General features: G+C 37.3%; 3 protein-coding genes across 7 annotated transcripts; 1 reads left to right on the forward strand and 2 right to left on the reverse strand.

Annotated features, from left to right (window-relative positions):
* Positions 1–1,634: 1,634 nt before the first annotated feature.
* si:dkey-220f10.4 (tubby protein homolog) lies at positions 1,635–8,600 on the reverse strand. Its single transcript, XM_058407070.1, has 13 exons — positions 8,442–8,600; positions 6,242–6,430; positions 5,794–5,950; positions 5,072–5,302; positions 4,895–4,987; positions 4,671–4,808; positions 4,381–4,553; positions 4,118–4,276; positions 3,571–3,683; positions 3,373–3,487; positions 3,147–3,245; positions 2,179–2,350; positions 1,635–2,102 (listed from the first exon to the last, which is right to left on the reverse strand). The coding sequence occupies exons 2-13, from the start codon at positions 6,281–6,283 to the stop codon at positions 1,969–1,971; spliced, it is 1,626 nt and encodes a 541-aa protein (XP_058263053.1). The 5' UTR covers positions 6,284–6,430; positions 8,442–8,600; the 3' UTR covers positions 1,635–1,968.
* A 141-nt stretch (positions 8,601–8,741) lies between these two features.
* snx11 (sorting nexin 11) lies at positions 8,742–16,266 on the forward strand. Its single transcript, XM_058406109.1, has 7 exons — positions 8,742–8,921; positions 10,380–10,431; positions 11,097–11,183; positions 11,837–11,937; positions 12,112–12,207; positions 12,499–12,723; positions 12,812–16,266. The coding sequence occupies exons 2-7, from the start codon at positions 10,387–10,389 to the stop codon at positions 13,197–13,199; spliced, it is 942 nt and encodes a 313-aa protein (XP_058262092.1). The 5' UTR covers positions 8,742–8,921; positions 10,380–10,386; the 3' UTR covers positions 13,200–16,266.
* A 96-nt stretch (positions 16,267–16,362) lies between these two features.
* arsg (arylsulfatase G) lies at positions 16,363–23,783 on the reverse strand. Of its 5 annotated transcripts, none has more exons than XM_058406103.1 (12): positions 23,735–23,783; positions 23,080–23,303; positions 22,746–22,933; positions 22,415–22,462; positions 21,911–22,019; positions 21,672–21,806; positions 19,928–20,121; positions 19,690–19,770; positions 18,580–18,688; positions 18,344–18,464; positions 18,164–18,254; positions 16,365–17,806 (listed from the first exon to the last, which is right to left on the reverse strand). In XM_058406103.1, exons 1-12 carry the CDS (start codon positions 23,735–23,737, stop codon positions 17,514–17,516), a joined length of 1,596 nt encoding a protein of 531 aa, XP_058262086.1. In that variant the 5' UTR covers positions 23,738–23,783; the 3' UTR covers positions 16,365–17,513. The 5 variants fall into 5 exon arrangements, with proteins under 5 accessions (XP_058262089.1, XP_058262086.1, XP_058262085.1 ...); XM_058406102.1 differs by having other exon boundaries at positions 16,368–17,806; positions 21,672–21,809; XM_058406104.1 differs by having other exon boundaries at positions 16,368–17,806; positions 21,672–21,809; positions 23,685–23,744.
* Between the last annotated feature and the right edge of the window lie 22 nt (positions 23,784–23,805).

Genomic DNA, 23,805 nt, shown 5'->3' on the forward strand with positions numbered 1-23,805 from the left:
CATGATGAGATCATCAGTGTTATTCACTTCACCTGTCAGTGCTCATAATGTTATGGCTGATTGGTGTATAGCTGTCGCAGTACATAGTGAAATGAGACGTTTCTCCAGGACCGTGGTGCTACATAAAACAACATAACACAGAGCTTAGGACAGAAAGTAGTTGTCCTAGCTACATGAAGTGCAACCTGCTGCAAGCAGTGCAAGACAAAAGACAGTGCTAAGAGAGAATACAAAAACAACACAAAACAGTACGGTACAGGACACATACCCAAAAACACAATATAGATAGAATAGCACAGAAAAATGCGTGAAATAGAAGAACTGTAAACAAGTGGGTTCTTATAAACATGTATGCTTGTAAACATACTTATAGCAGCAGCTGGTGGCAGTTTGAAATGTGCAAAACTAGCAATAGCAGCAATTGAATATTGTGCAAATACAAGCATGTAAACAGTTACAATATAGGTGGAATTATAAATGTATGTGTTTGGTTTTGAGTTTGGAACAGGTCAGTTCACCCACTTGAGTGAGTGAGTGTGTGTGTGTGTGTCTCTTTCCAGGTGGCAAGAGGGAGAAGAGTGAGTTTGAGGGGTGTGTGGGGTCATCCACAGTGCTGTTGGCTTTGCAGATGCAGCATGTGGAGTAAATGTCCATGATAGAGGGAAGAGAGACTCCAATGATCTCAGCTGTCCTCACTACCTGCTGTAGGTTCTTGCGACCCGAGACGATACAATTCCTAAACCAGGCAGTGATGCAGCTGTTCAGGATGCTCCTTATGGTCCCTCTGTAGAACACGGTCAGGATGGTGGGAGGGAGATGGGCTTTCCTCAGCCTCCATAGGGAGTAGAGATATTGCTGGGCTTTCTTGCTGATGGAGCTGGTGTTGAGTTTGGTGCTCTTGACAATCTCCACGGAGGATCCATCGATGTATAGCCTCCTAAAGTCAACAACCTCTTTTGTTCTGTCAATGTTCAGAGACACATTGTTGGCTTTACCCCAGGTTGTTAGCTGTTCACCTCAGACATTTGTGTTTTTGATGAACAAGACAAGAATAGTCAGACTGGTTCTGAGGAAACTGGACAAGTAAAACATGACAAAAAGGTTACATGAGCTTTTCCCTAACTGTCTAGTTTTGGTGACCCACTATAGCCTCAGATTCCTGTTCTTGACTAACAGGAACATTGGTCTTATGCTGGTATTGCCCATCCGCCTCATGGTTTGATGTGTTGTGCGTTCTGAGATGCTTTTCTTCTCACTGTGGGTGTATATTTTGACTTACTGTGGCCTTCCTCTCTTAGCAGCAGTACAAAACTGCCCTTCACTGAAGGTTTTTTATTTTTTTTTAGATCTTGAGATCATGTTTTACACATTCTGTTTGATTTGATTAGTAACACAGGCTCTTGACCTGTATCTAAATTAGTTTCTATATTGTGCTGCCACCACATCATTTGATCGAGTGTTTCTAAAAATGGCCACTAAGTGCATATTTGAAAATACATAATAAATTAAAATCGTCAAAATAAATAGAAATAATCTACTTAGCACAAGTAAAGAACTCAGTTGTTTAATATCTTAAGTTAATGCATAAAAATGAATGAAAATGACTTGAAATCATTGTACAGTTAGCTGGTAGAAAGCAGAAAATTTAAGTTTTCCTTACAGCTGCAGTTCACCTTGTAGGCAACAGAAGGCTAAAAAAATTTCAATTTATAAAGTGTTATGTTTTCTATACACACCTTACAATAAAAGGTTAATATTTTTGTTTTTGTAGTTACAAATTACTCGGTCCAAAATAAAAAAAATACAAATGAATAAAAAAGTATTATATATGAAATTATATTATGTATCAATAATTTATATAATGTATTGTAGAGAATACATAAATAGTTAATACTTTCCATCAATAAGTAAAGATCGTTGCCTATTGTTCATCAATTAAAAAACCTCATCTTATTCAAAACTGTTTATTTATTCACAAGCAAGTTTGCCATCAAAGGAGGACAAAGTGATGGCAAAGGCTTGTAGTGCACACAAAGGGAAGCTGTAGTCCATGGAAAACACATCTTCTGCCACTCTTCCAAACTGCATAACAATGTAGTCCTCTGAATGAAATAAAGGGTTAAAAAAATTATTGACATTTACAAGAAAGTGCCATAATCTGTACTTTAGCCAACTCACCATTATCAGGATGAACGATCTGAAAGTTCTTGACAGATGCCTGTGTAACTCGCCCATGGAAGTTCAGCACATAAGACTGTGTCTGCTCATTCCAGGTTGGTGATTTGTTCACAAGGCAAACTAAATTCTCTTTGTTACCATTTTCATGGCGAGTAAGAAGAGATTCAAGTTCCTGAGGACAGGAATACAGGTTGTGGAAAATAATTATTTGGCACTGCTGGTGTAAAAGTGATTGACCTGACAAACAAAATGTTATTATTTATTTATTTATTTATTTATTTATCTATCTATCTATCTATCTATCTATCTATCTATCTATCTATCTATCTATCTATCTATCTATCTATCTATCATTTTCGTGTATTATATATATGTAACATTATATGTTAATATTATAAATTATAAATTGATTTGTTTAGTAATTAAATATGCAATATAATCTTTTCTCTAGAAGTAGTACAATCAATAGCCAGATATTTGTAGACATGACCATAGCATTCATCTATGCTTTCTGAACAATAAAACATTCCAGATTTAGCCCCCCTTTAATGTTATAATAACCTCTTCTCTTCTAGAAAAGCTTTCCACTAGATTTTGGAGCATGGCTATGGGGATTTTCCTATTCAGCCACAGGAGCATTAGTGAGGTCAGGCACTAATGTTGGGTGAGGAGGCCTGGTGCAGAATCATCATTTCAGATCATCCCAAAGGTGTTCAGTGTGGATGAGGTCAGGGCCACTCAAGTTCTTCTGTACCAGCCTTGTCATGTACTTCACTTTGTGCACAGGGACATTGTCATGCTGGAACAGGTTTGGGCCTCTTCGTTCCAGTTTAGGACAATTGTGTGCTTCCAACTTGGTGGCAACATATAGGTGTGATGTCCAGGTGTTCAAAAACCTTTGGCCATATCGTACATCAACAGTAACAAATTTGACCTTATAAACCTATGAGGTAATTTTTTATACTCACACTTTTTGGACGAATACAGACTCTTTCATCATTCTCATGCATGCCAGGAATGATCACTGTCATTTTTCTGGGGCCTTTAAAACCCAGCACATTTTTTTCCTGGGTTACAGAGAATATGTGGTCATAATTCAGCAAAAGTTGGTAGCAGTAAAAACAGAATTTTGCTCTAGAATGAAATGTATGACTATTTTTTTTTAGAGTTTTATCAAGATCCATTTTAACATACATAACATATTGCTGCAAGTTCTTGTCGAAGTGATTCGCTCTCCTTTACAAATGGCTTCTTGTCTGGATTCTCTCCATTATCATATACAGTGAATTTAGTCCCTAAAACATTTGACCTAAAAAGAGAAAGAAGGAATCACTGTAAAATTATTTTTAGCTACGTAAGATGTGATTTTTGAAAAATAATAATAATAATGACCTTAATTTGCCTATATAGCTGCTGGTGTCTCGGGATAAATCAGTAGGATCAATGGAAATCAGATAATTTGAAGTTGTACTCTTCTTACGTTTTCTTCCAGCCATGAGAAAGACCTTATAAATAAAACAAAAGAACAAGGGAACTATGTGAAAGAACAATATAGAGGGAAGAAAAATAAAAGGATCATTCTTAAGTCATAGCTTTATTTGATTTGTAGTGGATCCAGAGCCTGTCCCAGGAAGGTTAGGGGCAAGGCAGGAATACACAATGGAAGTCCATTGTGGAGTATGTATCTCTCTCTCTCTCTCTCTCTCTCTCTCTCTCTCTCACACACACACACACACACACACTTGCCAGTTCACTTACTGGCATGATTTTGGAACCTGGAAAATCTGTAGTCCACCAACATGGACAGTAAGAAAACATATGCATTTCTACAGAAGCATTAACCTGAGCTTAGCATTCAGTGTTCAACCTTGGAGCCATGAGGCAGCAACTCTACCCTCTACACAACCATGCCACCCACACAACACAATATTTTTCTTACTTTCTTCCCATCCTCTTTCTCCATGTGGAGGTAATATGTAGGATAGATTCCTCTTTCCATTCCTCTCCTGTCTCGGGTGATTCTACACTGAATTGTAACATCTCTTGGCGCAGGGCGAAGAGCAAACTGTTCTAGATCCTCTAAAGACACTGGAGAGGACTGGTAAAGAGAGACAGGTTTAGGGAAAAAGCTAGAATGCTTACACATTATAGAACTATAGAGAATAACAACACACTAACGTACAAGACTTGAGACTTTCTTACCTTTCCCATGTCTGATGAGTTACTCTCTGAAGAGAAACGCCTATAGTTCGAATTTAATGATGCAAGATCATAATCATTCTTCATAGATTTTTGGAACTTTTTCTGTGGTTTCGGATTTTCCTTCTTATTCTCCTTGACTTCTGTTTCATCTTCAGAGTCATCTGGATATGCAGCTATAAAAAATAGAGTCTCATATAATATTCTCCACTCGAGCAGCACGAGGAAAGATTGTAAATGAAAAATTTGCCTGTGGGCATAAAGTAAATATTAAAAGGTAAATCTGAACTCACAAGTAGATACAAGTTGTTTTTTCTTTGGTGTGGGAGGCACAGGACTCTTTGACCAGCCTTTTTCTTCATCCTCACTCTCTGTTTCAGTTTTGTTTGCATCCGTAATGTTGAACTCCACCACAGAATCAGTCTCAACTGCTAAAAAGTATAGATGACAATTTGAAATGGCTTTAAAGTTTCTTATACAAAATATATAATGATAAAATAATGTGTGCTCTTAATACTTTGCAGTTCCTCTGTCTTCATCTTTTCCTTTTTCTTCAGTGATTTTTTCGCTTGCTTTTCTCCACCCTCTCCAACATCATGATGCTCAAGCACTTAAATATTACATAAAACTGTTGGAACAAAAGTCTAAAACTGCAGTGATAAATTATATGTACATTTATATGTCAAAGACTTACGTTTAGCTTGAGTCTTCTTAGCAACTTTTTTCTTCATTTTCTTCTCCTCGGATTGATTGGGTGTGGTTGGTGTGTGTTTGGGAGCTGTTTGATTATCTGTATCCAGGTCAATTGTCTTAACAGGTGGAACTGGTGGCATTGTGTCCTCTGGTATCATTTGAGGTGAAATGATCATTTCATTAAGATTGATCTCTTCAAGCATGTTATCATAGCCCTGCTCCAGCTGCGTGTCTGACAGGAAAACGTTGGATGAAATTAAAATGTAGAAATAATTGATAATAAGACATCATAGGGGTTCATAAAGTGCAAGCTTGAAAGTATAACACTGTAATTTATCACCTCAAGATATATGTTCTGTGCTATACATACACCGATCAGGCATATCATTATGAACACTGCCAGGTGAACACTGGTTATCTCCTCATCATTGCACCTGTTACTGGGTGGGATATTATAAGGCTGGCCCGTGTGGTCCGATCCAACAGAGAAGCTACTGTTGGTCAAATAACTGAAGAAGTTAATGCTGGTTCTGATAGAAAAGTGTCCAAATACACAGTGCATGACGGGTCAGGGCTGTTTTGGTAGCAAAAGGGGGACCAATATTAGGCAGGTGGTCATAATGTTATGCCTGGTCGGTGTATATTCAAATTGTTTTACATGTCAATAAATGTGAAAGAGAGACAAATAAGCTAAAATGTATGCTTGTGTTTATGTTTGCTTACCATTTAAGGAGGTGTTGCTTTGAGACTGACTGATTAACAGAGCTGTGTCTTCAGCTGCAGGTTTCTTCCTACAGTTCTTTGGTCGAGCATCATGATTTGCTGTAATCATCTGAGCATTAGTTCTCCTTTTTTGCTGCTTCTTCATTAAAAGTTTTCGCTGTTGGTATAAAGCATTTTCAGTTATTCATTCGAAAATACATCTCACTAATATCTCAATGCAGGACTGATACATATCAATAAATCATAAGAACATACAGCCCACAATGCTGAAATCTCTGCAGATTAAACTGAATACAATTCATCAGATACTCTGTTGATCATTTCTATTTCTGATGCCGATATTCCAACAAACTGCATATTAAAGCCAATAAAGAAAATAAACATTTCTATGTAGAGAAGTTAAACTAAAAAGGTCCAAATACCATAGAGTTATGAAATTCACACTTACCTGTTTGTCAAGCTTCTGTTGCCACATTTCACGGTCCTCCATGTTTGTTTGTTAAAACGTTGCTGTTTTGTTTAATCCAAAAACATATAATTAAAGATTTATACACACTCCTAAGGCGCAACATGTGTCAAACCAAATCATATACAGCACGTTTGATTCTCTCCCTCCAGCTCCATCTTACTCCTGCACCTGTATACAACAGAAGGGTAAGAGGATTAGGAGAGATAAGGTTCTTACGCTCCACACAGCTCGGACAGTGCCCTTACAACTAATAACATCACATGCCATTTAGGTTCCTTGTACAAAAGTATAGCTTTTATCTTGTTCTTGGCATAAATGTACATTGAATTCACATAACTGTCCTACAGTTTAATATTTTTCATGTTTATTTCACTTATCGCAAAATAATCATTGACACTGTGATGTGGTGTGGTTTGTCTGAGCTCAAAGCAGAGGGCTGTTACTGATACTTCCCCCAGCCCACGATTTATTATATTTCTATAACAGTACATACAAAAGTGCTTTACTCTGCTTTAGTTATCTATCGATCTATCTGTCTATGTATTTATTTATTCATTTATTTATTTATTTAACATATTTAACATCATAGTGTAATTTTTACACTATAAAAATATAGTATGTTTTTTTATTTTTCTATATTTCTTTTATTGAAAATTGTGGAATATCCTCACATATCAGTTCCTGATATCACTTTCGATTTACATCCTCAGAAACAGACATCTGTTTTTCTCCAGCCTTTCTTCATGCTTATAAGAAGAAAAATGCTGCTTCTTACATAACTGAAAAAAACAATCTTAATCCTCTGTCCTGAAGACTTTTCACATGACAGAAACCTTCATCCCAAAGAGCTGTCACTGACTGAAGAAAGCTCACATAAATTTACATTACATTTGCACAGATTCACTTAGCGGATGCTTTTATCCAAAGCTAATAAAAGCTATAAAATTGTAAAAACGTAAATAAATGTTCATGAATGGAAAATAAACATTACAGAAGGCTTTACCAGAGCAATGTCTATGTATATGGTTTTGTTGCTAAACAAATATTTTCAATTAATTTATTCTTATTATTAAGCTTAAATGATGTGAGCATCCATCAGGGCAGTATCTGTACATGATTTTTACCACAGTAATGTTAATGTCATGCTGTTATAGAAAACTAATCAACAGTGAGTTTTTACATATTACAGGTGAGATTTCAGCAGCATCGTGATATGTTCTTCTTTGATTTGAGTTTATTAAATAGTTATTTATTTAAGGATGTGTCACATAATGTATGATCATATTTTGTTTTTTATTATTCATTTATATTTTTTATTTAAGGGCAATTAGTAGGAAACAGACATAAACAATAAAAGAAGAGCCAAGAAACACCCAAGCACAGTCTACTTGAGCAGAGTAAATAAGCAGAAAAATGTCACTTCTTAGCCATGTCACTTCTACGTAGGCAATGCATCTAGCACACATTCACATACCGTATATAATTGTTAATAGCCTCAGCCTATACATCATTTGCACGATCCATCTGTATTGTATGCACATGGCGCTTAATCTCCTGTATATATGCTCATAGCACATATGTATACTGTCCATATTACTCTGTATATTATGTCCATAGCACACACACCTATATATCATGCTGATAATACTGTATATATCTACCTGTATTTATACCCATAATACTGCTCCTATCTGGACATCTGCTCTTATCTGTACATATTGCATTGCATTACCTATAGATAATCCATAGTATTCTGTATATCATGTCCATAGCACATACATCAGTATATCATGCTGATAATACTGTATATACCCAACTGTAATTATCTCCATAGTACTGCTCCTATTTGTACATAAGTCCTTATCCGTACATATTAGATTATCTACATTACTGTATATAAAGCCTTTGCTGCTCATCGCACTTCTGGTTAGATGTTAAATTGCTTTTCGTTGCCTTGTACGTGTACATGTGTAATGACAATAAAGTTGAATCTAATCTAATCTAAAAAAAAAAAAAGAAAGAAAAGAAAAGAAAAGAAAACAAAAGAAAAAAAAGAAAGAAAATGCACAGAAAAAAACAATGGTCCCAACTTTTCCCATAGCAGAAAACTGACAGGAATGCTGAAATACTTTACATTATAACACAGCATTATGACTACATGGTTATTTTATTCACTTACTTGGAGCATGCACCAGACAATCTTATAGAATGCAACTATAATCCACTTAATTGTGTAGTGTATACCTAAAACGGGGGAACAAAATACTTATGAGAGGAAAATTAGATGTATGATAAGAAAAGAAAAAGAGACAAGAGAAGCCAGTCTAAACAACAGGAGTGTGAGAGTGTTCCTTGGCTACAGTAAACACTTCAGTGTGGTTGTAGGACACGGGTGTTACTCTCTCCTCCGGTCCTGTAGATGACGCTGGACTCCACCCTGAGCCATAACACCGCGGCTCGTGACCGCTGATGACGACACAACGCGGAAATTGATTGTTTCCTCGCCCCAGCCTCGGCTGCACTTCTTGTTGCGTTTGACCATACGTTTGTTTTTTTTATCCGTTTCTTATACATTAATTATAAAAAAATATGGCAGCAGTGTAATCCACGGAGGTGTGATGTTGAAGATATATGGTTGTCAGCAATACTTCTGTTAAAGGTAAGGACATCTTCCATATAAACTTCTGACATGTTACTCAGCTGAGAGTGGCTAAAACCACAACCTGGGTAAGAACAGCTGGTTTATATTATAAGAGCAGATCAGAGCAGGAGCTTATATCATTATTTTAATTTTCTAAAATCACTGTCTGTTGGAGAATATGCTTTCTTTTTATATACACTATATTGCCAAAGGTTTTGGGACACCCCTCCAAATCACTGAAATCAGGGGTTGGGCTCGGCCCCCTTATGCTTCAGCATACCAAGACATTTTGGACAATTTCATGCTCCCAGCTTTGTGGGAACAGTTTGGGGATGACCCCTTCCTGTTCCAACATGACTGCGCACCAGTGCACAAAGCAAGGTCCATATAGACATGGATGAGTGAGTTTGGTGTGGAGGAACTTCACCGAGTCCTGACCTCAACCTGATAGAACCTCAACCTTTGGGATGAAACAGAGCGGAGACTTCGAGCCAGACCTTCTCGTGCCTGACCTCACAAATGCGCTTATAGAGGAATGGTCAAAGATTCCTATAAACACACTCCCAAACCTTCCCAGAAGAGTTGAAGCTGTTATAGCTGCAAAGGGCAAGCCAACTCGACATTAAATTCCTGTGCATGTAAAGGCAGACATCCCAGTTTTGCCGTGGCTCACAGTCTCCGCTCCAATTCATCCCAAAGGTGTTCTATCAGGTTGAGGTCAGGACTCTGTGAAGTTCCTCCACACCAAACTCGTTCCTCCATGTCTTTATGGACCTTGCTTTGTTCACTGGTGTGCAGTCATGGAAGGGGTCATCCTCAAACTGTTCCCACAAAGTTGGGAGTATGAAATTGTCCAAAATGTCTTGGTATGCTGAAGCATTAAGAGTTCCTTTCACTGGAACTAAGGGGCCGAGCCCAACCCCTGAGAAACAACTGAAAAACCTGATTTCAATGATTTGGAGGGGTGTCCTAAAATATAGTGTATTTTATGTTCGTCCTAAATTTTAATCATCAAATATTGACTGGGCATTCTTCAGTGTTAGATATCAAACTACTTCTAACAGCCCACAAACAGCAATACATCGATTAATTAATATGTGAAAAGAGTGTATTTTGCTTGAAGTGTTTGTTTGCACAGGAAGATAAGCTCCTCGTATTTCAGCCAAGCATAGGCTGTTCTTAATCTCTGTTTCTAAACCTGATTAGTGAGCAGTGGGTAGTCTTCTGTTAAAGGAAGAGGAGGGTCTGATGCTCAGAGGTAAAGTGTATAATATCAAGCACAATGATCGTCACCTTCAATGCAGATTCAGACATCAACAAACAGTTGGGATGTGACCCGAGGTAGACCTAGAGCAGAAAAAGCAAACACAGCATTACTGTTAAAGGACAAAAATGTGATCTCTGATGTTTGTGCTTTAGTTAGTTGAAAAACTGTTGAGTCATGTCTTGTGTTCTCCTTTTATTATTCCTTCCTAGATGTCCCATGTGCTCAAACACAATTGGCAGGATGATCAAAAGCCAAGAAGATGTAAGACTTCTTTCTGTTTGTCTCTGTCTCATTATTCTTTGCCTGATTTGCCTTAATTGGTTGCTGATTGATGACAGAGTTCAACAATAAAATTAATGAATTTGGATTCATAACAATGCTAAACATGTTGTGAATAAATCGAATTGCTTTAGCTCTTTTATTTCTTGAAAATCTTTAAGCAGTCTTATTTTAAGTAGTAGTTGGTACAGTACTGGGCTACAGAATCTCAGGACATCTTCAGCACAGATAAGTTTCAGATTGCAAATTAAGTTAAGATTTCTGTTCAAAAATGAATAATTTACCTTAGTTAGTTTGTTTTCATTTTCATTTTTAAATGTCAGGTTATTGCTAATGAATGAATGGATGGATTTGAGGATTCCATTAAACCATTTTTACATTATACCATCTCAATGAAAGCTGGAGCAGGTCTATAGTAACTTCTAATAAGATAAGTTGTCTAATAAATAAAGAGTGCTGTTTATCACATTATTTTTTAATAAGCTTGGTCATGTCATGCTCTTCATGATATGTTTGTGTTTGGAAAGTTGACCCAAACTGGGTACCATCACCTTCTAACTTTCTATCTATAGTTTGCCAGAACTGACTGGAGACATGGAACAGCATCTTGGTCCAAGTTACAAAATATATTGTTTTGCTTTTAACAGGAATTCATCACCGTGAGGGTTCAGGATCCTCGTGTGATGAATGAGGGATCCTGGAACTCGTATGTGGACTTCAAGATTTTTCTTCATGTAAGTACTTTTGTAAAGGTCTTTCTAAATATCAAATACTTAATCGTTGTTGTTTAGAGTCTTATTTTTGTCTTGACATTGTCAAAATAAAATGCAAAACGAAGTTATCTGTACAGAAGACTACTTTTTGTTTTTTTATTGTCTTGTAATTACTATCATCTATCAAATTATTGGCACTCTTGGTTAAGATGAATTGAAAAGGGTTGAAATAAATTCTGAAGGGGGAAAAAAAACTTATGAAAAATTATTTAAACAAAACCACATGTCAGGCTTTTTTGGCACACTATTAAATAAATTCTATTAAACATAAGTGTTATTGTAATATGTTCCAGTTTACATTTATATTGTTTAAGTACATTTGATTAATAGCCATCACCCTTAATATCTTGTTTTCACAAAAGTGAGAGAAAAGTCTCAATTCTTAAAACAGGATGTGGCTGTAAAAATGGTTACACACCTAAAAATGCCCATATCCACTGTGTGGAAACAATCGAGGCATTTAAAAGAACTGGAACTGTAATGAATCTGGCAGGAAGAGAACCAAATATGAGACGTTTCACATTTCTTGCTATGTTTCTCCAGTGTTATCAAGAAAGTAAATAGATTTTAGTGAACAAGATTTTCTGGGGTTTTTTTTTTGTCTTTGTCTTAAGACCAACAGCAAGGCTTTCACAGCTAAAACATCCTGTGTGCGTCGGCGATATAGTGAGTTTGTATGGCTGAAGAGGAAACTGCAGAAGAATGCTGGTCTGGTGTAAGTAAAAAATTAAATAAAGGCTTTACGTGAACTACGATAATGACAGTGTAATGTATTTATGATACATTTCTCCCATTTGACTGCTCAGGTTATTTAACACGACAGACGTAAAGAATCTGTATATATTAATATGACTGTCTGGCTTTCTTTCCGATAACAACTTTCATACAGACCGGTTCCTGACCTGCCCGGAAAGTCTTTCATCCACTTTACCAACACAGACTTCATTGAAAAAAGGAGACAGGGTTTACAGAGCTTCCTGGACAAGTCAGTGTAATCTTCTTTAGTCTATTATGTGACAGAATTAAGAGAAATGTAATATGCATCCTTATTAATCTTTGGATCAGTTTGATTATTTTTTCCTTGGAAGTTATAAAGGGAAGTGAGCAATGATGAATAATGCTAGTTTGCATTTTGTTCTATATTGGGTTAAACTCAGATGAGTCGGAGCGCAGTGTTTTGCTGTAGCAGACTTTCTGGCACTTTCTCTGTGTAGTTCTTTCCTCTGTAGATGTGCTGAGTTTCAGCACATTTTAATGGGATGTTTTGTATCCACAGGGTAGTGCACATGACAGTGTGTCTTTCCGACAGCCAGCTCCATCTGTTTCTTCAGACTCAGCTTCCTGTTGGTCACATTCAAGATTGCGTAAAAGGTCACACTCCGTACAGTGTGACTGACGCCATCCTAACCTACGCCTCATCCAATCGTGGCTGGGCTCAGGAGGAAGGGGGCGGGCCCATGGAGCCATGTCCAACACCAATTTCTTATGAATCAATTGAGAGGTACGACTGAACTTTAAGCTAAAAGAACAACGGTCAAATAATGAATAATGAAATGAAAATTATGATTTATTTTTTTCCTACTCCATAGCCCCTCTCCAAACGTTCACTCTTCACAAGATCAGGACGGAGCTGTAGATGAACCTGACCTGAACTCTGTTGACTTAAGTTTGCAAGAAGATGACACGGCTGTACATGAAGCAGCTCAGAGAGATGAGCAAGAAGGAAGGGAGGACGGGGAGAGTTGTGGACACTTGGAGGTGGAGGTCCATCAGCAAACTCCTATGTTGGACACCCAAAACACTAAAGAAGGAAGTGATCTCAGTATACTGGATGAGCGAACACAAATACATGATAACACCGTGGACACCAATGCTAATGGAGTTGGATATGTGCTCTCACAGGCCCCCACTGCAGCAGATAAGTCTCAGCCAAACCATGTAGTTAATAATAAAAAATTGGCCACCTTTTTTTTCTAACCTTATTTGCAATTCTGAGAAGCATGTTATAGTTTGTGTAATAATTTAACCCGAACTTAACACTGCTTATCCACGAATACACTACATTACAACTCTGTCATTTTGGTTCTTTATTAACCTGCAGACCTAAGCTCTTTCCCAGCCAGCTGATTATATTTGGGTCAAGCAAGAACAAATTGACCGCTGGAAGTCACTGAGTGACTGCAGTGGTGAACAAAGTTGTCATAGGTATTCTGCTTAGCTGAATAGACAGTGTGGATGTTTTTTGTTCACATTCACATTTGATGCTTACTTTTACAAACAAGGTGGAATCTGAAATGTCGAGAGTTAGTGGAAATCCTGATAGTGTAAATAAAGATGATAGTAAAAGATACAATAATGTAAGACAATATTGAGTAAGCATATCCGAAAAATAAAGTCATGCGCCCCATGACTGATATGTTTTTCAGACTACTGAGAAGAAAGATAACCAGCCCGGGAAACATATGACACGGAGTAAACAAATATCAAGGGGCAAAGTTAAAACCTCTTTCATAGTGTCCAGGCTTCAATAGTCTCCAGTCATGTGTTTTTTGGGGGGTTTTTTAATGAGTGTACAAAACAGCATTGGTGGTCATCCTTTCACTGAAACAGACTTGATGTGCATTGATTTGATTTGATAGCTGTGAATTAGTGTAGATGAAGGAGAAGGGGATTTTTAGGGATGTGCAATCTTTGGAACAGCGTTCTCCTCAGTGTTCCCTATTATAGAGGATCCATCGTGGAGTGCAGTCAACACAGTAATTATTGGCACCTATTGTAAAAGTTTTGCATTTTCTAGTCGTTAACACTCTTACAGTTTACCTCATCCTGTAAAGTCTCCAAAACATGTGGATAGGTGAGACAAAATTAGCAGATATGTACGTATGCAGATTTGACACCCTGATTAGGACGCAATAATTATTCCACAGACTACATTTAGCATGGCAAACACGCTTTGGGCTAAAACTGCAAGTAATCACTGTTCACCATCATATATTATAGTGGGTATGGGCGTGTTTTCTCGTATACATCCTCTGGTCACTTAATACACCAGTGATGGTTTTGAATTTAGTTTCCTGTGAAAATTGCTAAGCAATTCCGTTGTTCCAGTGAGCTCAGACACTGCTTTTGTGGGTTGTGCTCAATCATGCAACCTTTCTAAACTCAATTGTGTCTGATTACCTGAAACTTGATAACCATTAAACTGGAATCCTACTTTGCCTACCTCACCATTTCACCATCTACTCACCATCTATAGAGGAAACAAGCACGTGCTTTCATCTTTTGAGCACTTTTGCAACTATTGCAGTTTTTTCAGCTGATTAACTGATATTTCATTAGGTTTATGTATGATTTTATACTTGATTGGTGTAGGTCTAATTTCAGCTGAAAGCTGTTTGGATTTTCAGGCAGATGACAAAGTACAGTGCAATTCAACTGCAAGACTGGTGAAAAGCAGCAATATAGATCCTATATGTTGAGCCAAGAATTTCATAGTGGAGTAAAAAGAAGTACGAGTTTCTAATGAAGGGGTGCCAGTACTTCTTGTGTTGACTGTGTGTTGCTAATTATTACTGGGAATAAAATATTCGATTTGCAAAGTAAAATATTTTTGTATACTGCATGCTTTGTTCTTTTTTTCTGTGATGCTAGTTACATGAATACCTTCTCGACACAAGTCATGATCAGGTTGGAGTTACTGGATTTCTTAGCTGCACTGAATATTTGGCTATAAAAAGTGACAAGCTTTAAAAAAAAAATAAAAAAAAGAGTGCAATATATTGTTAATAAGGTGCAGCTAGAAAATAATTTCAGTACCTATGAATCCAGTGTTTCATCTAAAGTGGTTCGAAGCTGTGGAACAGTCTACCGTAAATAATCCCCATCCAACAGAATGTCTGATCGTGATGAAAGGGGAAACAGCTTGCACAGATGAACACACCCACCCACAGCTGTCAGGCTAGTATAAATTATTTAATTACCCATAAGAGTATGTACATTTTCGATGATCGTTGTTCTGTATCGCAGAGTGCAATCTTCCAGAGCTCAACAACCTTCAGCAAAATACAAGACACTACAGATGCTCTTGAAGGTATATGTTAGAAACTGTTATAGAGTGGAGGACAGAAAGAACATTGTCTGCGGTCATAAGTCTCCGTTACTTCTGTTCGGATTACAAGGTCATAGAGTACAGCAAGAGTGTGTCCATGTGCGCTTTCAGCTGCATCTTAAACAGCATGTGGGATTGATAATAATTTCAAATTAATTCACAAGGATAGATTGTGGATGGGATACAATAGTCTTTTGCCTCTAATGTTTTGTACACTCAGTCCTGTATGTAGGATTTTTTGTCTTCTTTGTATATAGGATCTTTCCTCTCTCTTGTAGTTGTACACTGGTTATTTTACTCATGTTTGTTGTATAATATTGAGGCCACAGGAACAAGCTATTCCAGTAGATTGGTTGCCTCTGGCTGATTGCACAAAGCAGAGCCACATCAATATGACTAGGGGAAAGAAGAAAACACAATATTTGCTAATACTCAATAATGCTGTATACAGACTAACAAATTCAATGCTTATATTTTTTGCATACTGTTGCACTAAAGCTATGTTGTTGTGTTTTGTTTGTTTCTTCCCACTGGTTTACAAAAGGCTGCTTATACTGTTCTAGGGAAAGGGAAAGCACTGTAATGGAATAATAGCAAATAGTACCATTTTCTTTGAACTACTATTTCAGAGCATAACTTATTCTGTTTGAAATTTTATACTGCATTCGATATTGTTTCTCTGGTTTAAATGTGTGGACTACAAAGAAGTACGCTTGGTTTTAGAGCAAATAAAATTATGCTAGACAGAACCCATTTCCTTTCATTGATATCTTTGGCTTTTTTTTTCTTTCTTTTTTTATCCTAAATGGAGTCTTCATGCTGTGATTTTTTGAAAATCTGTTTTAAAAAAAAAATGTAAAAGAGACAAACTTATCTGACCTTTAAGGTTCTGATATTGATTATATGTTCTAATGACAAATAAAGATGAGAAAATAACTTTTGAGTTTGACATTTTCTGTATTTATTTCACATATCTATCTCGCAAAATATTCATTAAAGTTCATATATTAACTATGGGTAGTGTTTATCCATATACCATTAAAATAAATACACTATATTGCCAATATTTTGGGACACCCCTCCAAATCATTGAATTCAGGGGTTGTTTTCAGGGGTTGGGCTCGGCCTCTTAGTTCCAGTGAAAGGAACTCTTAATGCTTCAGCATACCAAGACATTTTGGACAATTTCATGCTCCCAACTTTGTGGGAACAGTTTGGGGATGACCCCTTCCTGTTCCAACATGACTGCACACCAGTGCACAAAGCAAGGTCCATAAAGACATGGATGAGTGAGTTTGGTGTAGAGGAACTTGACTGTCCTGCACAGAGTCCTGACCTCAACCCGACAGAACACCTTTGGGATGAATTAGAGCAGAGACTATCAGCCAGGCCTTCTTTTCCCAGAAAAGCCACAAAGTATAGAATCATGTGTTTTTAGCAATCATCAACAGTTGCTGTCCTGCAGAGATTTTTGAGACAACAAAGTAATGCTCAGTATGCCTACAGGGACAAACAAGTTATAAAAACTCCACCGTGATGTTTTTACAGCTTTGTCCCAGCTGGAGTTTATGAATCTTTTCCTAAATATTCTTTAAAAGATTTAATTGTAGATATAAATTGATGTCAAGTAAAATCATGTGAGTAAACCTGTTATCTAACATCCGTCCATATTTAATTCATTAATGTTTTATTTATGCAAAAATATTTTATATTTAAAAAAACTGCATACTCTTATCAAAACAGATTATTCACACTGTCATTGGGGGATTACACTGTATTGCAATGTAGCATAATTAAAGAAAAATAAACATATTTATCTTGCAGTCTTTCATTCATTCATTTTTCTAAAGTAATCTTGGTTATGTCTTGGTCAGTGATGCAGTGGGTCCAAATCAAATCATAGGAACACTGGGAGAATTCACACAGGACAGGATGCCAGTCCATCACATCACACATATTCATTTAGCCATTCACATCAAATAGCAAATTAGTATCCACCTATCCACCAACCTGCAAGTTCTGGACAGTGGGAAGATTGAATCAGGAGCGCTGGAGCAATGTGGAGGCAACACTAAGACTACACCACTGTGTTGCCCTCTTACAGTCAACCTAGCTGTATATTTCTTTTAGGAACATTGAAACCATTTGCATGTGACTCCTTGGAGCATGCATGACTTGCTCTTCTATTCATGTGCTCTTCCCTCCTTCCTATGGCATCGACAGGCAGGGTTCTGTGGCTGACAGCAGGGGACTGCACTCTGGGATACAGTGTAATCTGCAGTAGATACATTGTCTGTGGCAATATCCCATAACAACACCTCACGCTCTTTTTCTACTTCCTTGAGGACAAGTTGATACTCCTCGCTGGCTGGGTCCAGAGGTGACCCTTCTGCTTCATCTGTGTCCAGGTTAAAAATCAAAGGGGGATCATGAAGCTCCTGCTTTCCACTTCCTCCACCACAGGCCTCTGCACCACCTGGCAAAGTGAAAAGGAAGTTCATGCCTTCAAATTCCTTCAAGTTCCCAAAGCATAAACATGACTTTATTTTACATGACTAATCATTTTAATATTATTGTATTATAACGTTAATATAATCCATGTAACAAGGTCACTTATGTGACACTGAAGGTAATAATTAGCACCTTCATTTTGGCACAATACTATTTAGTAACACCGACCATTCAGTTTATTCATGACATAACAACAGAGTCATTTGTAAAGAATCGTTTTATGAATGTATAAATTAGCTTTTACTCCGTTTTTCACTCGTTGCCTCGTTTCATATGAAAAATGTGGCACTGATTATCCAGTCAGTTATGAATTATACCAGACCTGTAATGTAAAAAGCTTTGTAATGTCCCACTCTGACTGTCTGTAGGTCTCCAAACTGCCCTGCTGCCCCGCTGTTCGGATGCATGAGACTCTGATGATGGAAAACAGTAACAGTTATAATCTATGCTTTTCTCTATCCCAAATTCCCAATTTCGCCACAGTTTCTAAAAGTGGTCCTGCCTTATGTCCTGTATCAGACCCATTGAGCAGGATGTGTGTTATATCAATGCCGTCGTAATGGCGGTCTGAAGGAGGGTCCACACCAGCTAAGGAAAGGATAGTGGGGAAGATATCCATACCACTAAAAATAAAAAGGAAAGGGATGAAGTTTTTGTAAAGTCAATAAAAGGTTTCCTTTCCTTTTAGAAACCTAGCAAGGAGACTAAGTTTACTAAGGAAACTTAAAGGTTTTCTACCTCAGCAGGGCATTGCTGGTGGTGTTGGGTGATATGTTCCCTGGCCAAATGACCACTGAGGGAACTCGATGGCCCCCTTCCCAGGTGGTCCTCTTGGCTGAGCCTCCACCTGATCACGAAAAAAAAATTCAATAACCTCACTGTAAGAAAGCAGTGCCCTTTAAAATGAAAGCTTCTGTACAAATTCAAAGTGGCTTTATCATACTGTGGCACCTAAAGAACCCTGACATAAAGCCTTATAAATATATTAAAAAATTGCTTACACTACGCCTTATAATAAAGGCATGATTTTTACATGGGGGTTTGTTTCAATAGTTAAGGGTTCATAGCCTCCTAAAGGGTTTTTTATTTGGAGTTTTCTCAAAGTCTACAGTGAAGACAAACCACAGAATGCTTAAGGATTCTAGATCTTAGAGTAGTGCGTTTTCGTATTTAGCTCCTAAACATTGGAATAGTCTTCCTGACAGTGTTCGGGGCTCAGACACAGTCTCCCAGTTTAAATGTAGACTAAAGACTTATCTCTTTAGCCTGGCATACATTTAACACATCCCACAACCTTGTGCTCCAGTACATCTGATTAAATGCACATTATCTAGTACTGCTAATATTATGAACAGCAGCTACGCTAATGCTGTTCCATTGTTTCCCTTCTTCTACCCATCCCGAGGCATACAGAGACTGTGCCGGCTCCAGTGGCATCCAGAGATGGACCAGCTCCAGCCGGGTTCTGCTTTGTGAGGATTGGGATATTCAAGCAGCGCTGTGGACAACAACCTCCTTATTGATTTACATAAAATTCTACACATGCTGTATCTGCATCACACAATTGTCACCCAAATGAGGATGGGTTCCCTTTTGAGTCTGGTTCCTCTCAAGGTTTCTTCCTCTTACCATCTAAGGGAGTTTTTCCTTGCCACAGTCGCCTCAGTCACCTCAGGCTTGCTCACTTTGGATAACATCTAGGACTGTTTGTCTGTTTATATGTTTTATTGTTTTCTTATGTTGTTTCTCATGTAAAGCTGCTTTGAGACAATGCTCTTTGTTAAAAGCGCTATACAAATAAATTGAATTGAATTGAATTGAATCTTCTTTTCTAAGACTGTTCATTACCTCTGCTGGTCTGCCATTTCCCCCGAAAAGGCCCAGCGCTCCCTGCAAACTCGCATTTCTGTTCCCATGGGCCGTTATCACCTAAAAGGTTCACATTGAGACCTTAAGATCCACATCAATCTCAAAATCCTGATATGCTTTTACTCCATAAATTACTAACTTTCAAAAAAAATAAAACAAATTACATTCACTGCCCACTATGACTTGATATACACTAATGATGATATTTGAAACTTACCAGTAAACCATATAAGTGTGTTCTTCATACAAAAGGCCTCAGTTGCTAGTTTTATACTCCCCACCAAACTGTCCATGTCACTTAGACTGGCTGAATAAGCTTCCTTTGCAGTCACGTTCAGGAAGTGATTATGGAACAGAGGTACATGCATATGGGCCAAAGCCACATACAGCAGGAAAGGCTGCCCCTTATTCCTACAAAGAAAAAACATATACTATAGTAGTGCTATGAGGCTGCACAACTATTGATTTATTTCTAGATTAACAGCACAACGTAGCTATTGGTAATAGTGTTTACCATATCAGTGAGCAATTTACAAATAAAAAAACAAAACAAAAAGGTAAAATAAATAATTTTTCTATGACATATTTCACTGTAGTCCCTAGAAGAAAAAGAAAAAAGAAAAGAAAATACTGTGTTTAACACGAGCATTCTGTAACATAACACATATTTTGTTTTATGACAAGAGAAAGACTAAAAGTGATAAGTATATACTATTAAAATCAAATGGTTTTGTATGTATGATATAAAAGAGCTCTGACGTTGTCTTAAGATTCAGTTTACAGTATGCAGCAGTAATGTGAAAGAGGAGAAGCTTGACTACAAATATCTTGGCCATTTGTGATCTATCCTTTTCAAAGGTCATTGCTTGGTCAGTTAAACTAAACAGGCCTGTTTGCAGACTCTGCTCGTCACACTGACAGATCGAAGTCTCCCAGCTGATTTGTACTAAAACTATTGCTTTTATACTCAATTCAAAATGATGATTTTTTAAAAAATTCAGCTGACTTTGCTTTATTTTAAAATACACCTTAAAATATTTTTTCTGCAGATAAATTGGCAAATACAGGTTCATATACCATTTTCCCCTACCCGAAAAAAGCACAGGGAGAACATTTCTTTAAAAATATAATAATAAATGTTTAAGGTTGAAATATATTTCTAATACAGCACTGTAAATGGTGAAGTTAATTCCCATGTTTGAATAAATTTCTGAATCCAAATGCATCGTAATAAGCAGTAACTTTCATTTACATCTTTTAGAAAACAAGCTAGACATGAAGAAGTATGCCAAGCTTTACCAGGAATCTACAGAATAACAGATTTGATTTGTTTAACGTATTTCTTGGTCATTGAAAATCTTAATGACTTTATTATTAGTAAGCAATAAAGAGGAATATGGGATGTGGTAGCTTAGTAGTTAAGGTGTTGTACTAGTGATTGGAAGGTTGTGAGTTTAAATCCCAGGTCCACCAAGCTGACACTGCTGGGCCCCTGATCAAGGCCCTTAACCCTCAATTGCTCGGTTGTATAAAAATGAGATAAAATGTACGTCGCTCTGGGTAAGGGTATCAGGCAAATGCCAGAAATGTAAGACAAAATTGTATAAACAGCTGTGTCTAAATTTTTGACTGGACATCCTGTGAAGATCTGTTATTCATATGATGAGTACAACAGCATTAAGGCATTACTGTTTATGACACAACTCAGAAGGATTAGTTAAGCAGTAACTTGGTCACATGTATTAGTGAGACAGGGCAACTGAACTGTTTCTCATTGCTGATTATTCACAGGTGGAATGTGCAAGATTATAAAATATTCTGAAGAAATACTTAAAGTACCTGAAATCCTCTAATTAACCATTACCATTTTATTTCCTCCCCCAGTTCCACCAATATCTGTGTCCAAACTAGCTGCATATATGAGCAGTAACAGAAAGAAACAATAATCATATGGTAAATACCTTGCTGTCAAAATCTGTGTGCCTGCTGCTTTAGCATATTTTTCTGTGAGAGTCCACAGATCCAGTGGCTGTTCAACTATACTCTGATTTTCAAAGAGAGGTAATGCTGTTTTAGTGTCACATCCTCCACCTTTCCTGCTGTGTAGAAATTGAGCACTTTTTAGTAAAGGCATCAAAATGGATTATTCATATCTTATGCTGCAGATGTGCAAGTTAGCGTATCTAAAGTGTATTCTCACCTACTGTGTTTACTTTGCTCACATGGTAAACAGCTGGGTAGATCGAAGCCAGGCTTGTCAGTGCAGCCCATGTCATTACTATATGGAATACCAAGATAATATTCAAAACCTGTTTAGAAAAAGAAGCAGATGAAGGTAACATCTTATTGAACTGAAATTTTTAGTGATATTTAATGGCCTGCAATTTTATGCTCTGAGCTTATGGCATCTTTTGCACGCACTCTATCAACTTTATTAGCATGTGAACTTGTATACACCTGCACATTCATTTAGCTATCTAATCAGCCAATCAAGAGGCAGTGGCATAGTGTAAAAAACATACAGATACAGGTCAAGAGCTTCAGATAATGTTCACATTAAACAGAGACTAAAGATTGTGGCATGGATGATTTGAATGATTAGATTAGGCAGGATTAGAAAACTGCATGAATACGTAGGTGTTCCTAATAAAATGGATAGCGAGTGTATATAAAATATTGCCAAATGTGACTTCAATGTACTTAACTCGGTTGATTGGATGGTAGGGACCACTGTGTCCAAGATGCCATTTTCCTATAACAAGAAATAAGCACAGCATTACAATCATTCTGAGATATTCTGAATTATGTAAAAAAAAAAAATCTATACTTATAAAGATCACCACGATAAAATACAGCATATCCTGTTACTATTCATTTTTGCCATTCAGTTCACTTGTTGCTGTGGTGACAGTGTTGCATGCATTAATCAGGAAGTAACCACAGCATAAGGCCTCTCTGAGCTCACGCACTGCAAACCATCAGAATGTTAATCAGAGAGTTGCTCTGAATAATTCTCTGAAGCGTGCTGTGTTTACCAATCATGGCAGTGTAATAGCCTGCATCACGTAGGAGCTGAGCAAATGTTGCCTCATTAAGTGGCAGTCCTCCAACAGAACCCTTTGCAAAATTGTGAGTGACTCCATTGCGTAAGCCGTGTCTACCAGTCAGCAGTGCAGCACGCGAGGGGGAACATGTGGAAGCTGGAGAGTGGAAGTCTGTAAACCTGAAACACAATCAGGATTCTACTTAGATATGCAGTGACCAATGGAGTCATGTCATCTTTCTAATTTGTTACATGACTAAAACACTTTACCTTTACTCTAAAATACAATTGTAAAAATCTTTGTGATTTTGTACACTGCACTATACCTTTTGCCTTCCAGCTTTAACATATTCAGCCAGGGGGTAGCATTGTCAAACTCATTTGTCCAGAGGTCTCCCCAGCCAATATCATCAGCAAGGATAATAATGAAATTTGGCCTTTCCTTAGTTGTGATTTTGTCCCCATGTTCAAAAATAAAGTTTTTGTAATAAACCAGTCCTGAGAACAGGGAACAAAATAAGAGCAGCACACAGATTCCAGCTTCTGCCATCTGCAATGTAAAATCAGAAAGAGAAATAGTTCAGAAATTGAACAAAGTTATATTTAAATATATTCAGAAAATAAATGAAATGGCTTAGACTTGTCTTTTTATTCTAATTCTCTACTCCCAGTGAAACCATATTAACAAATACTAATCTAACTATGCCAATGGTATGAAACCCTCCAGCAACTAGTAAAGTATACTCAAATCTACTAACAAACTAAAAGTCCCCTGACCCACGTAAGCTTCAACTAAAATCTGTTCTCTCCACTGAGTACTAAAAGACCTCTAGACTAGCAGGAAAAATTATTATATAATAGACTAACAAACAGTGCTTTATGCCTCAGTGCTCCTACAAAACAGCCAGAAGAGCAGAATCAAATTCTGTACCTTACTACCAGCTCAGCATATCATACACAGAGTTTAACAGGTAAGCCTACCATTGATTTCAATACCAGTTCATGGGAGAGGGGGTTGAGAGTTGGATTTCTCAATCATTAGTGAGTGTTCC

This window comes from Hemibagrus wyckioides, linkage group LG13 (assembly GCF_019097595.1).
Source record: "Hemibagrus wyckioides isolate EC202008001 linkage group LG13, SWU_Hwy_1.0, whole genome shotgun sequence".
Classification (NCBI taxonomy): Eukaryota; Metazoa; Chordata; class Actinopteri; order Siluriformes; family Bagridae; genus Hemibagrus; species Hemibagrus wyckioides.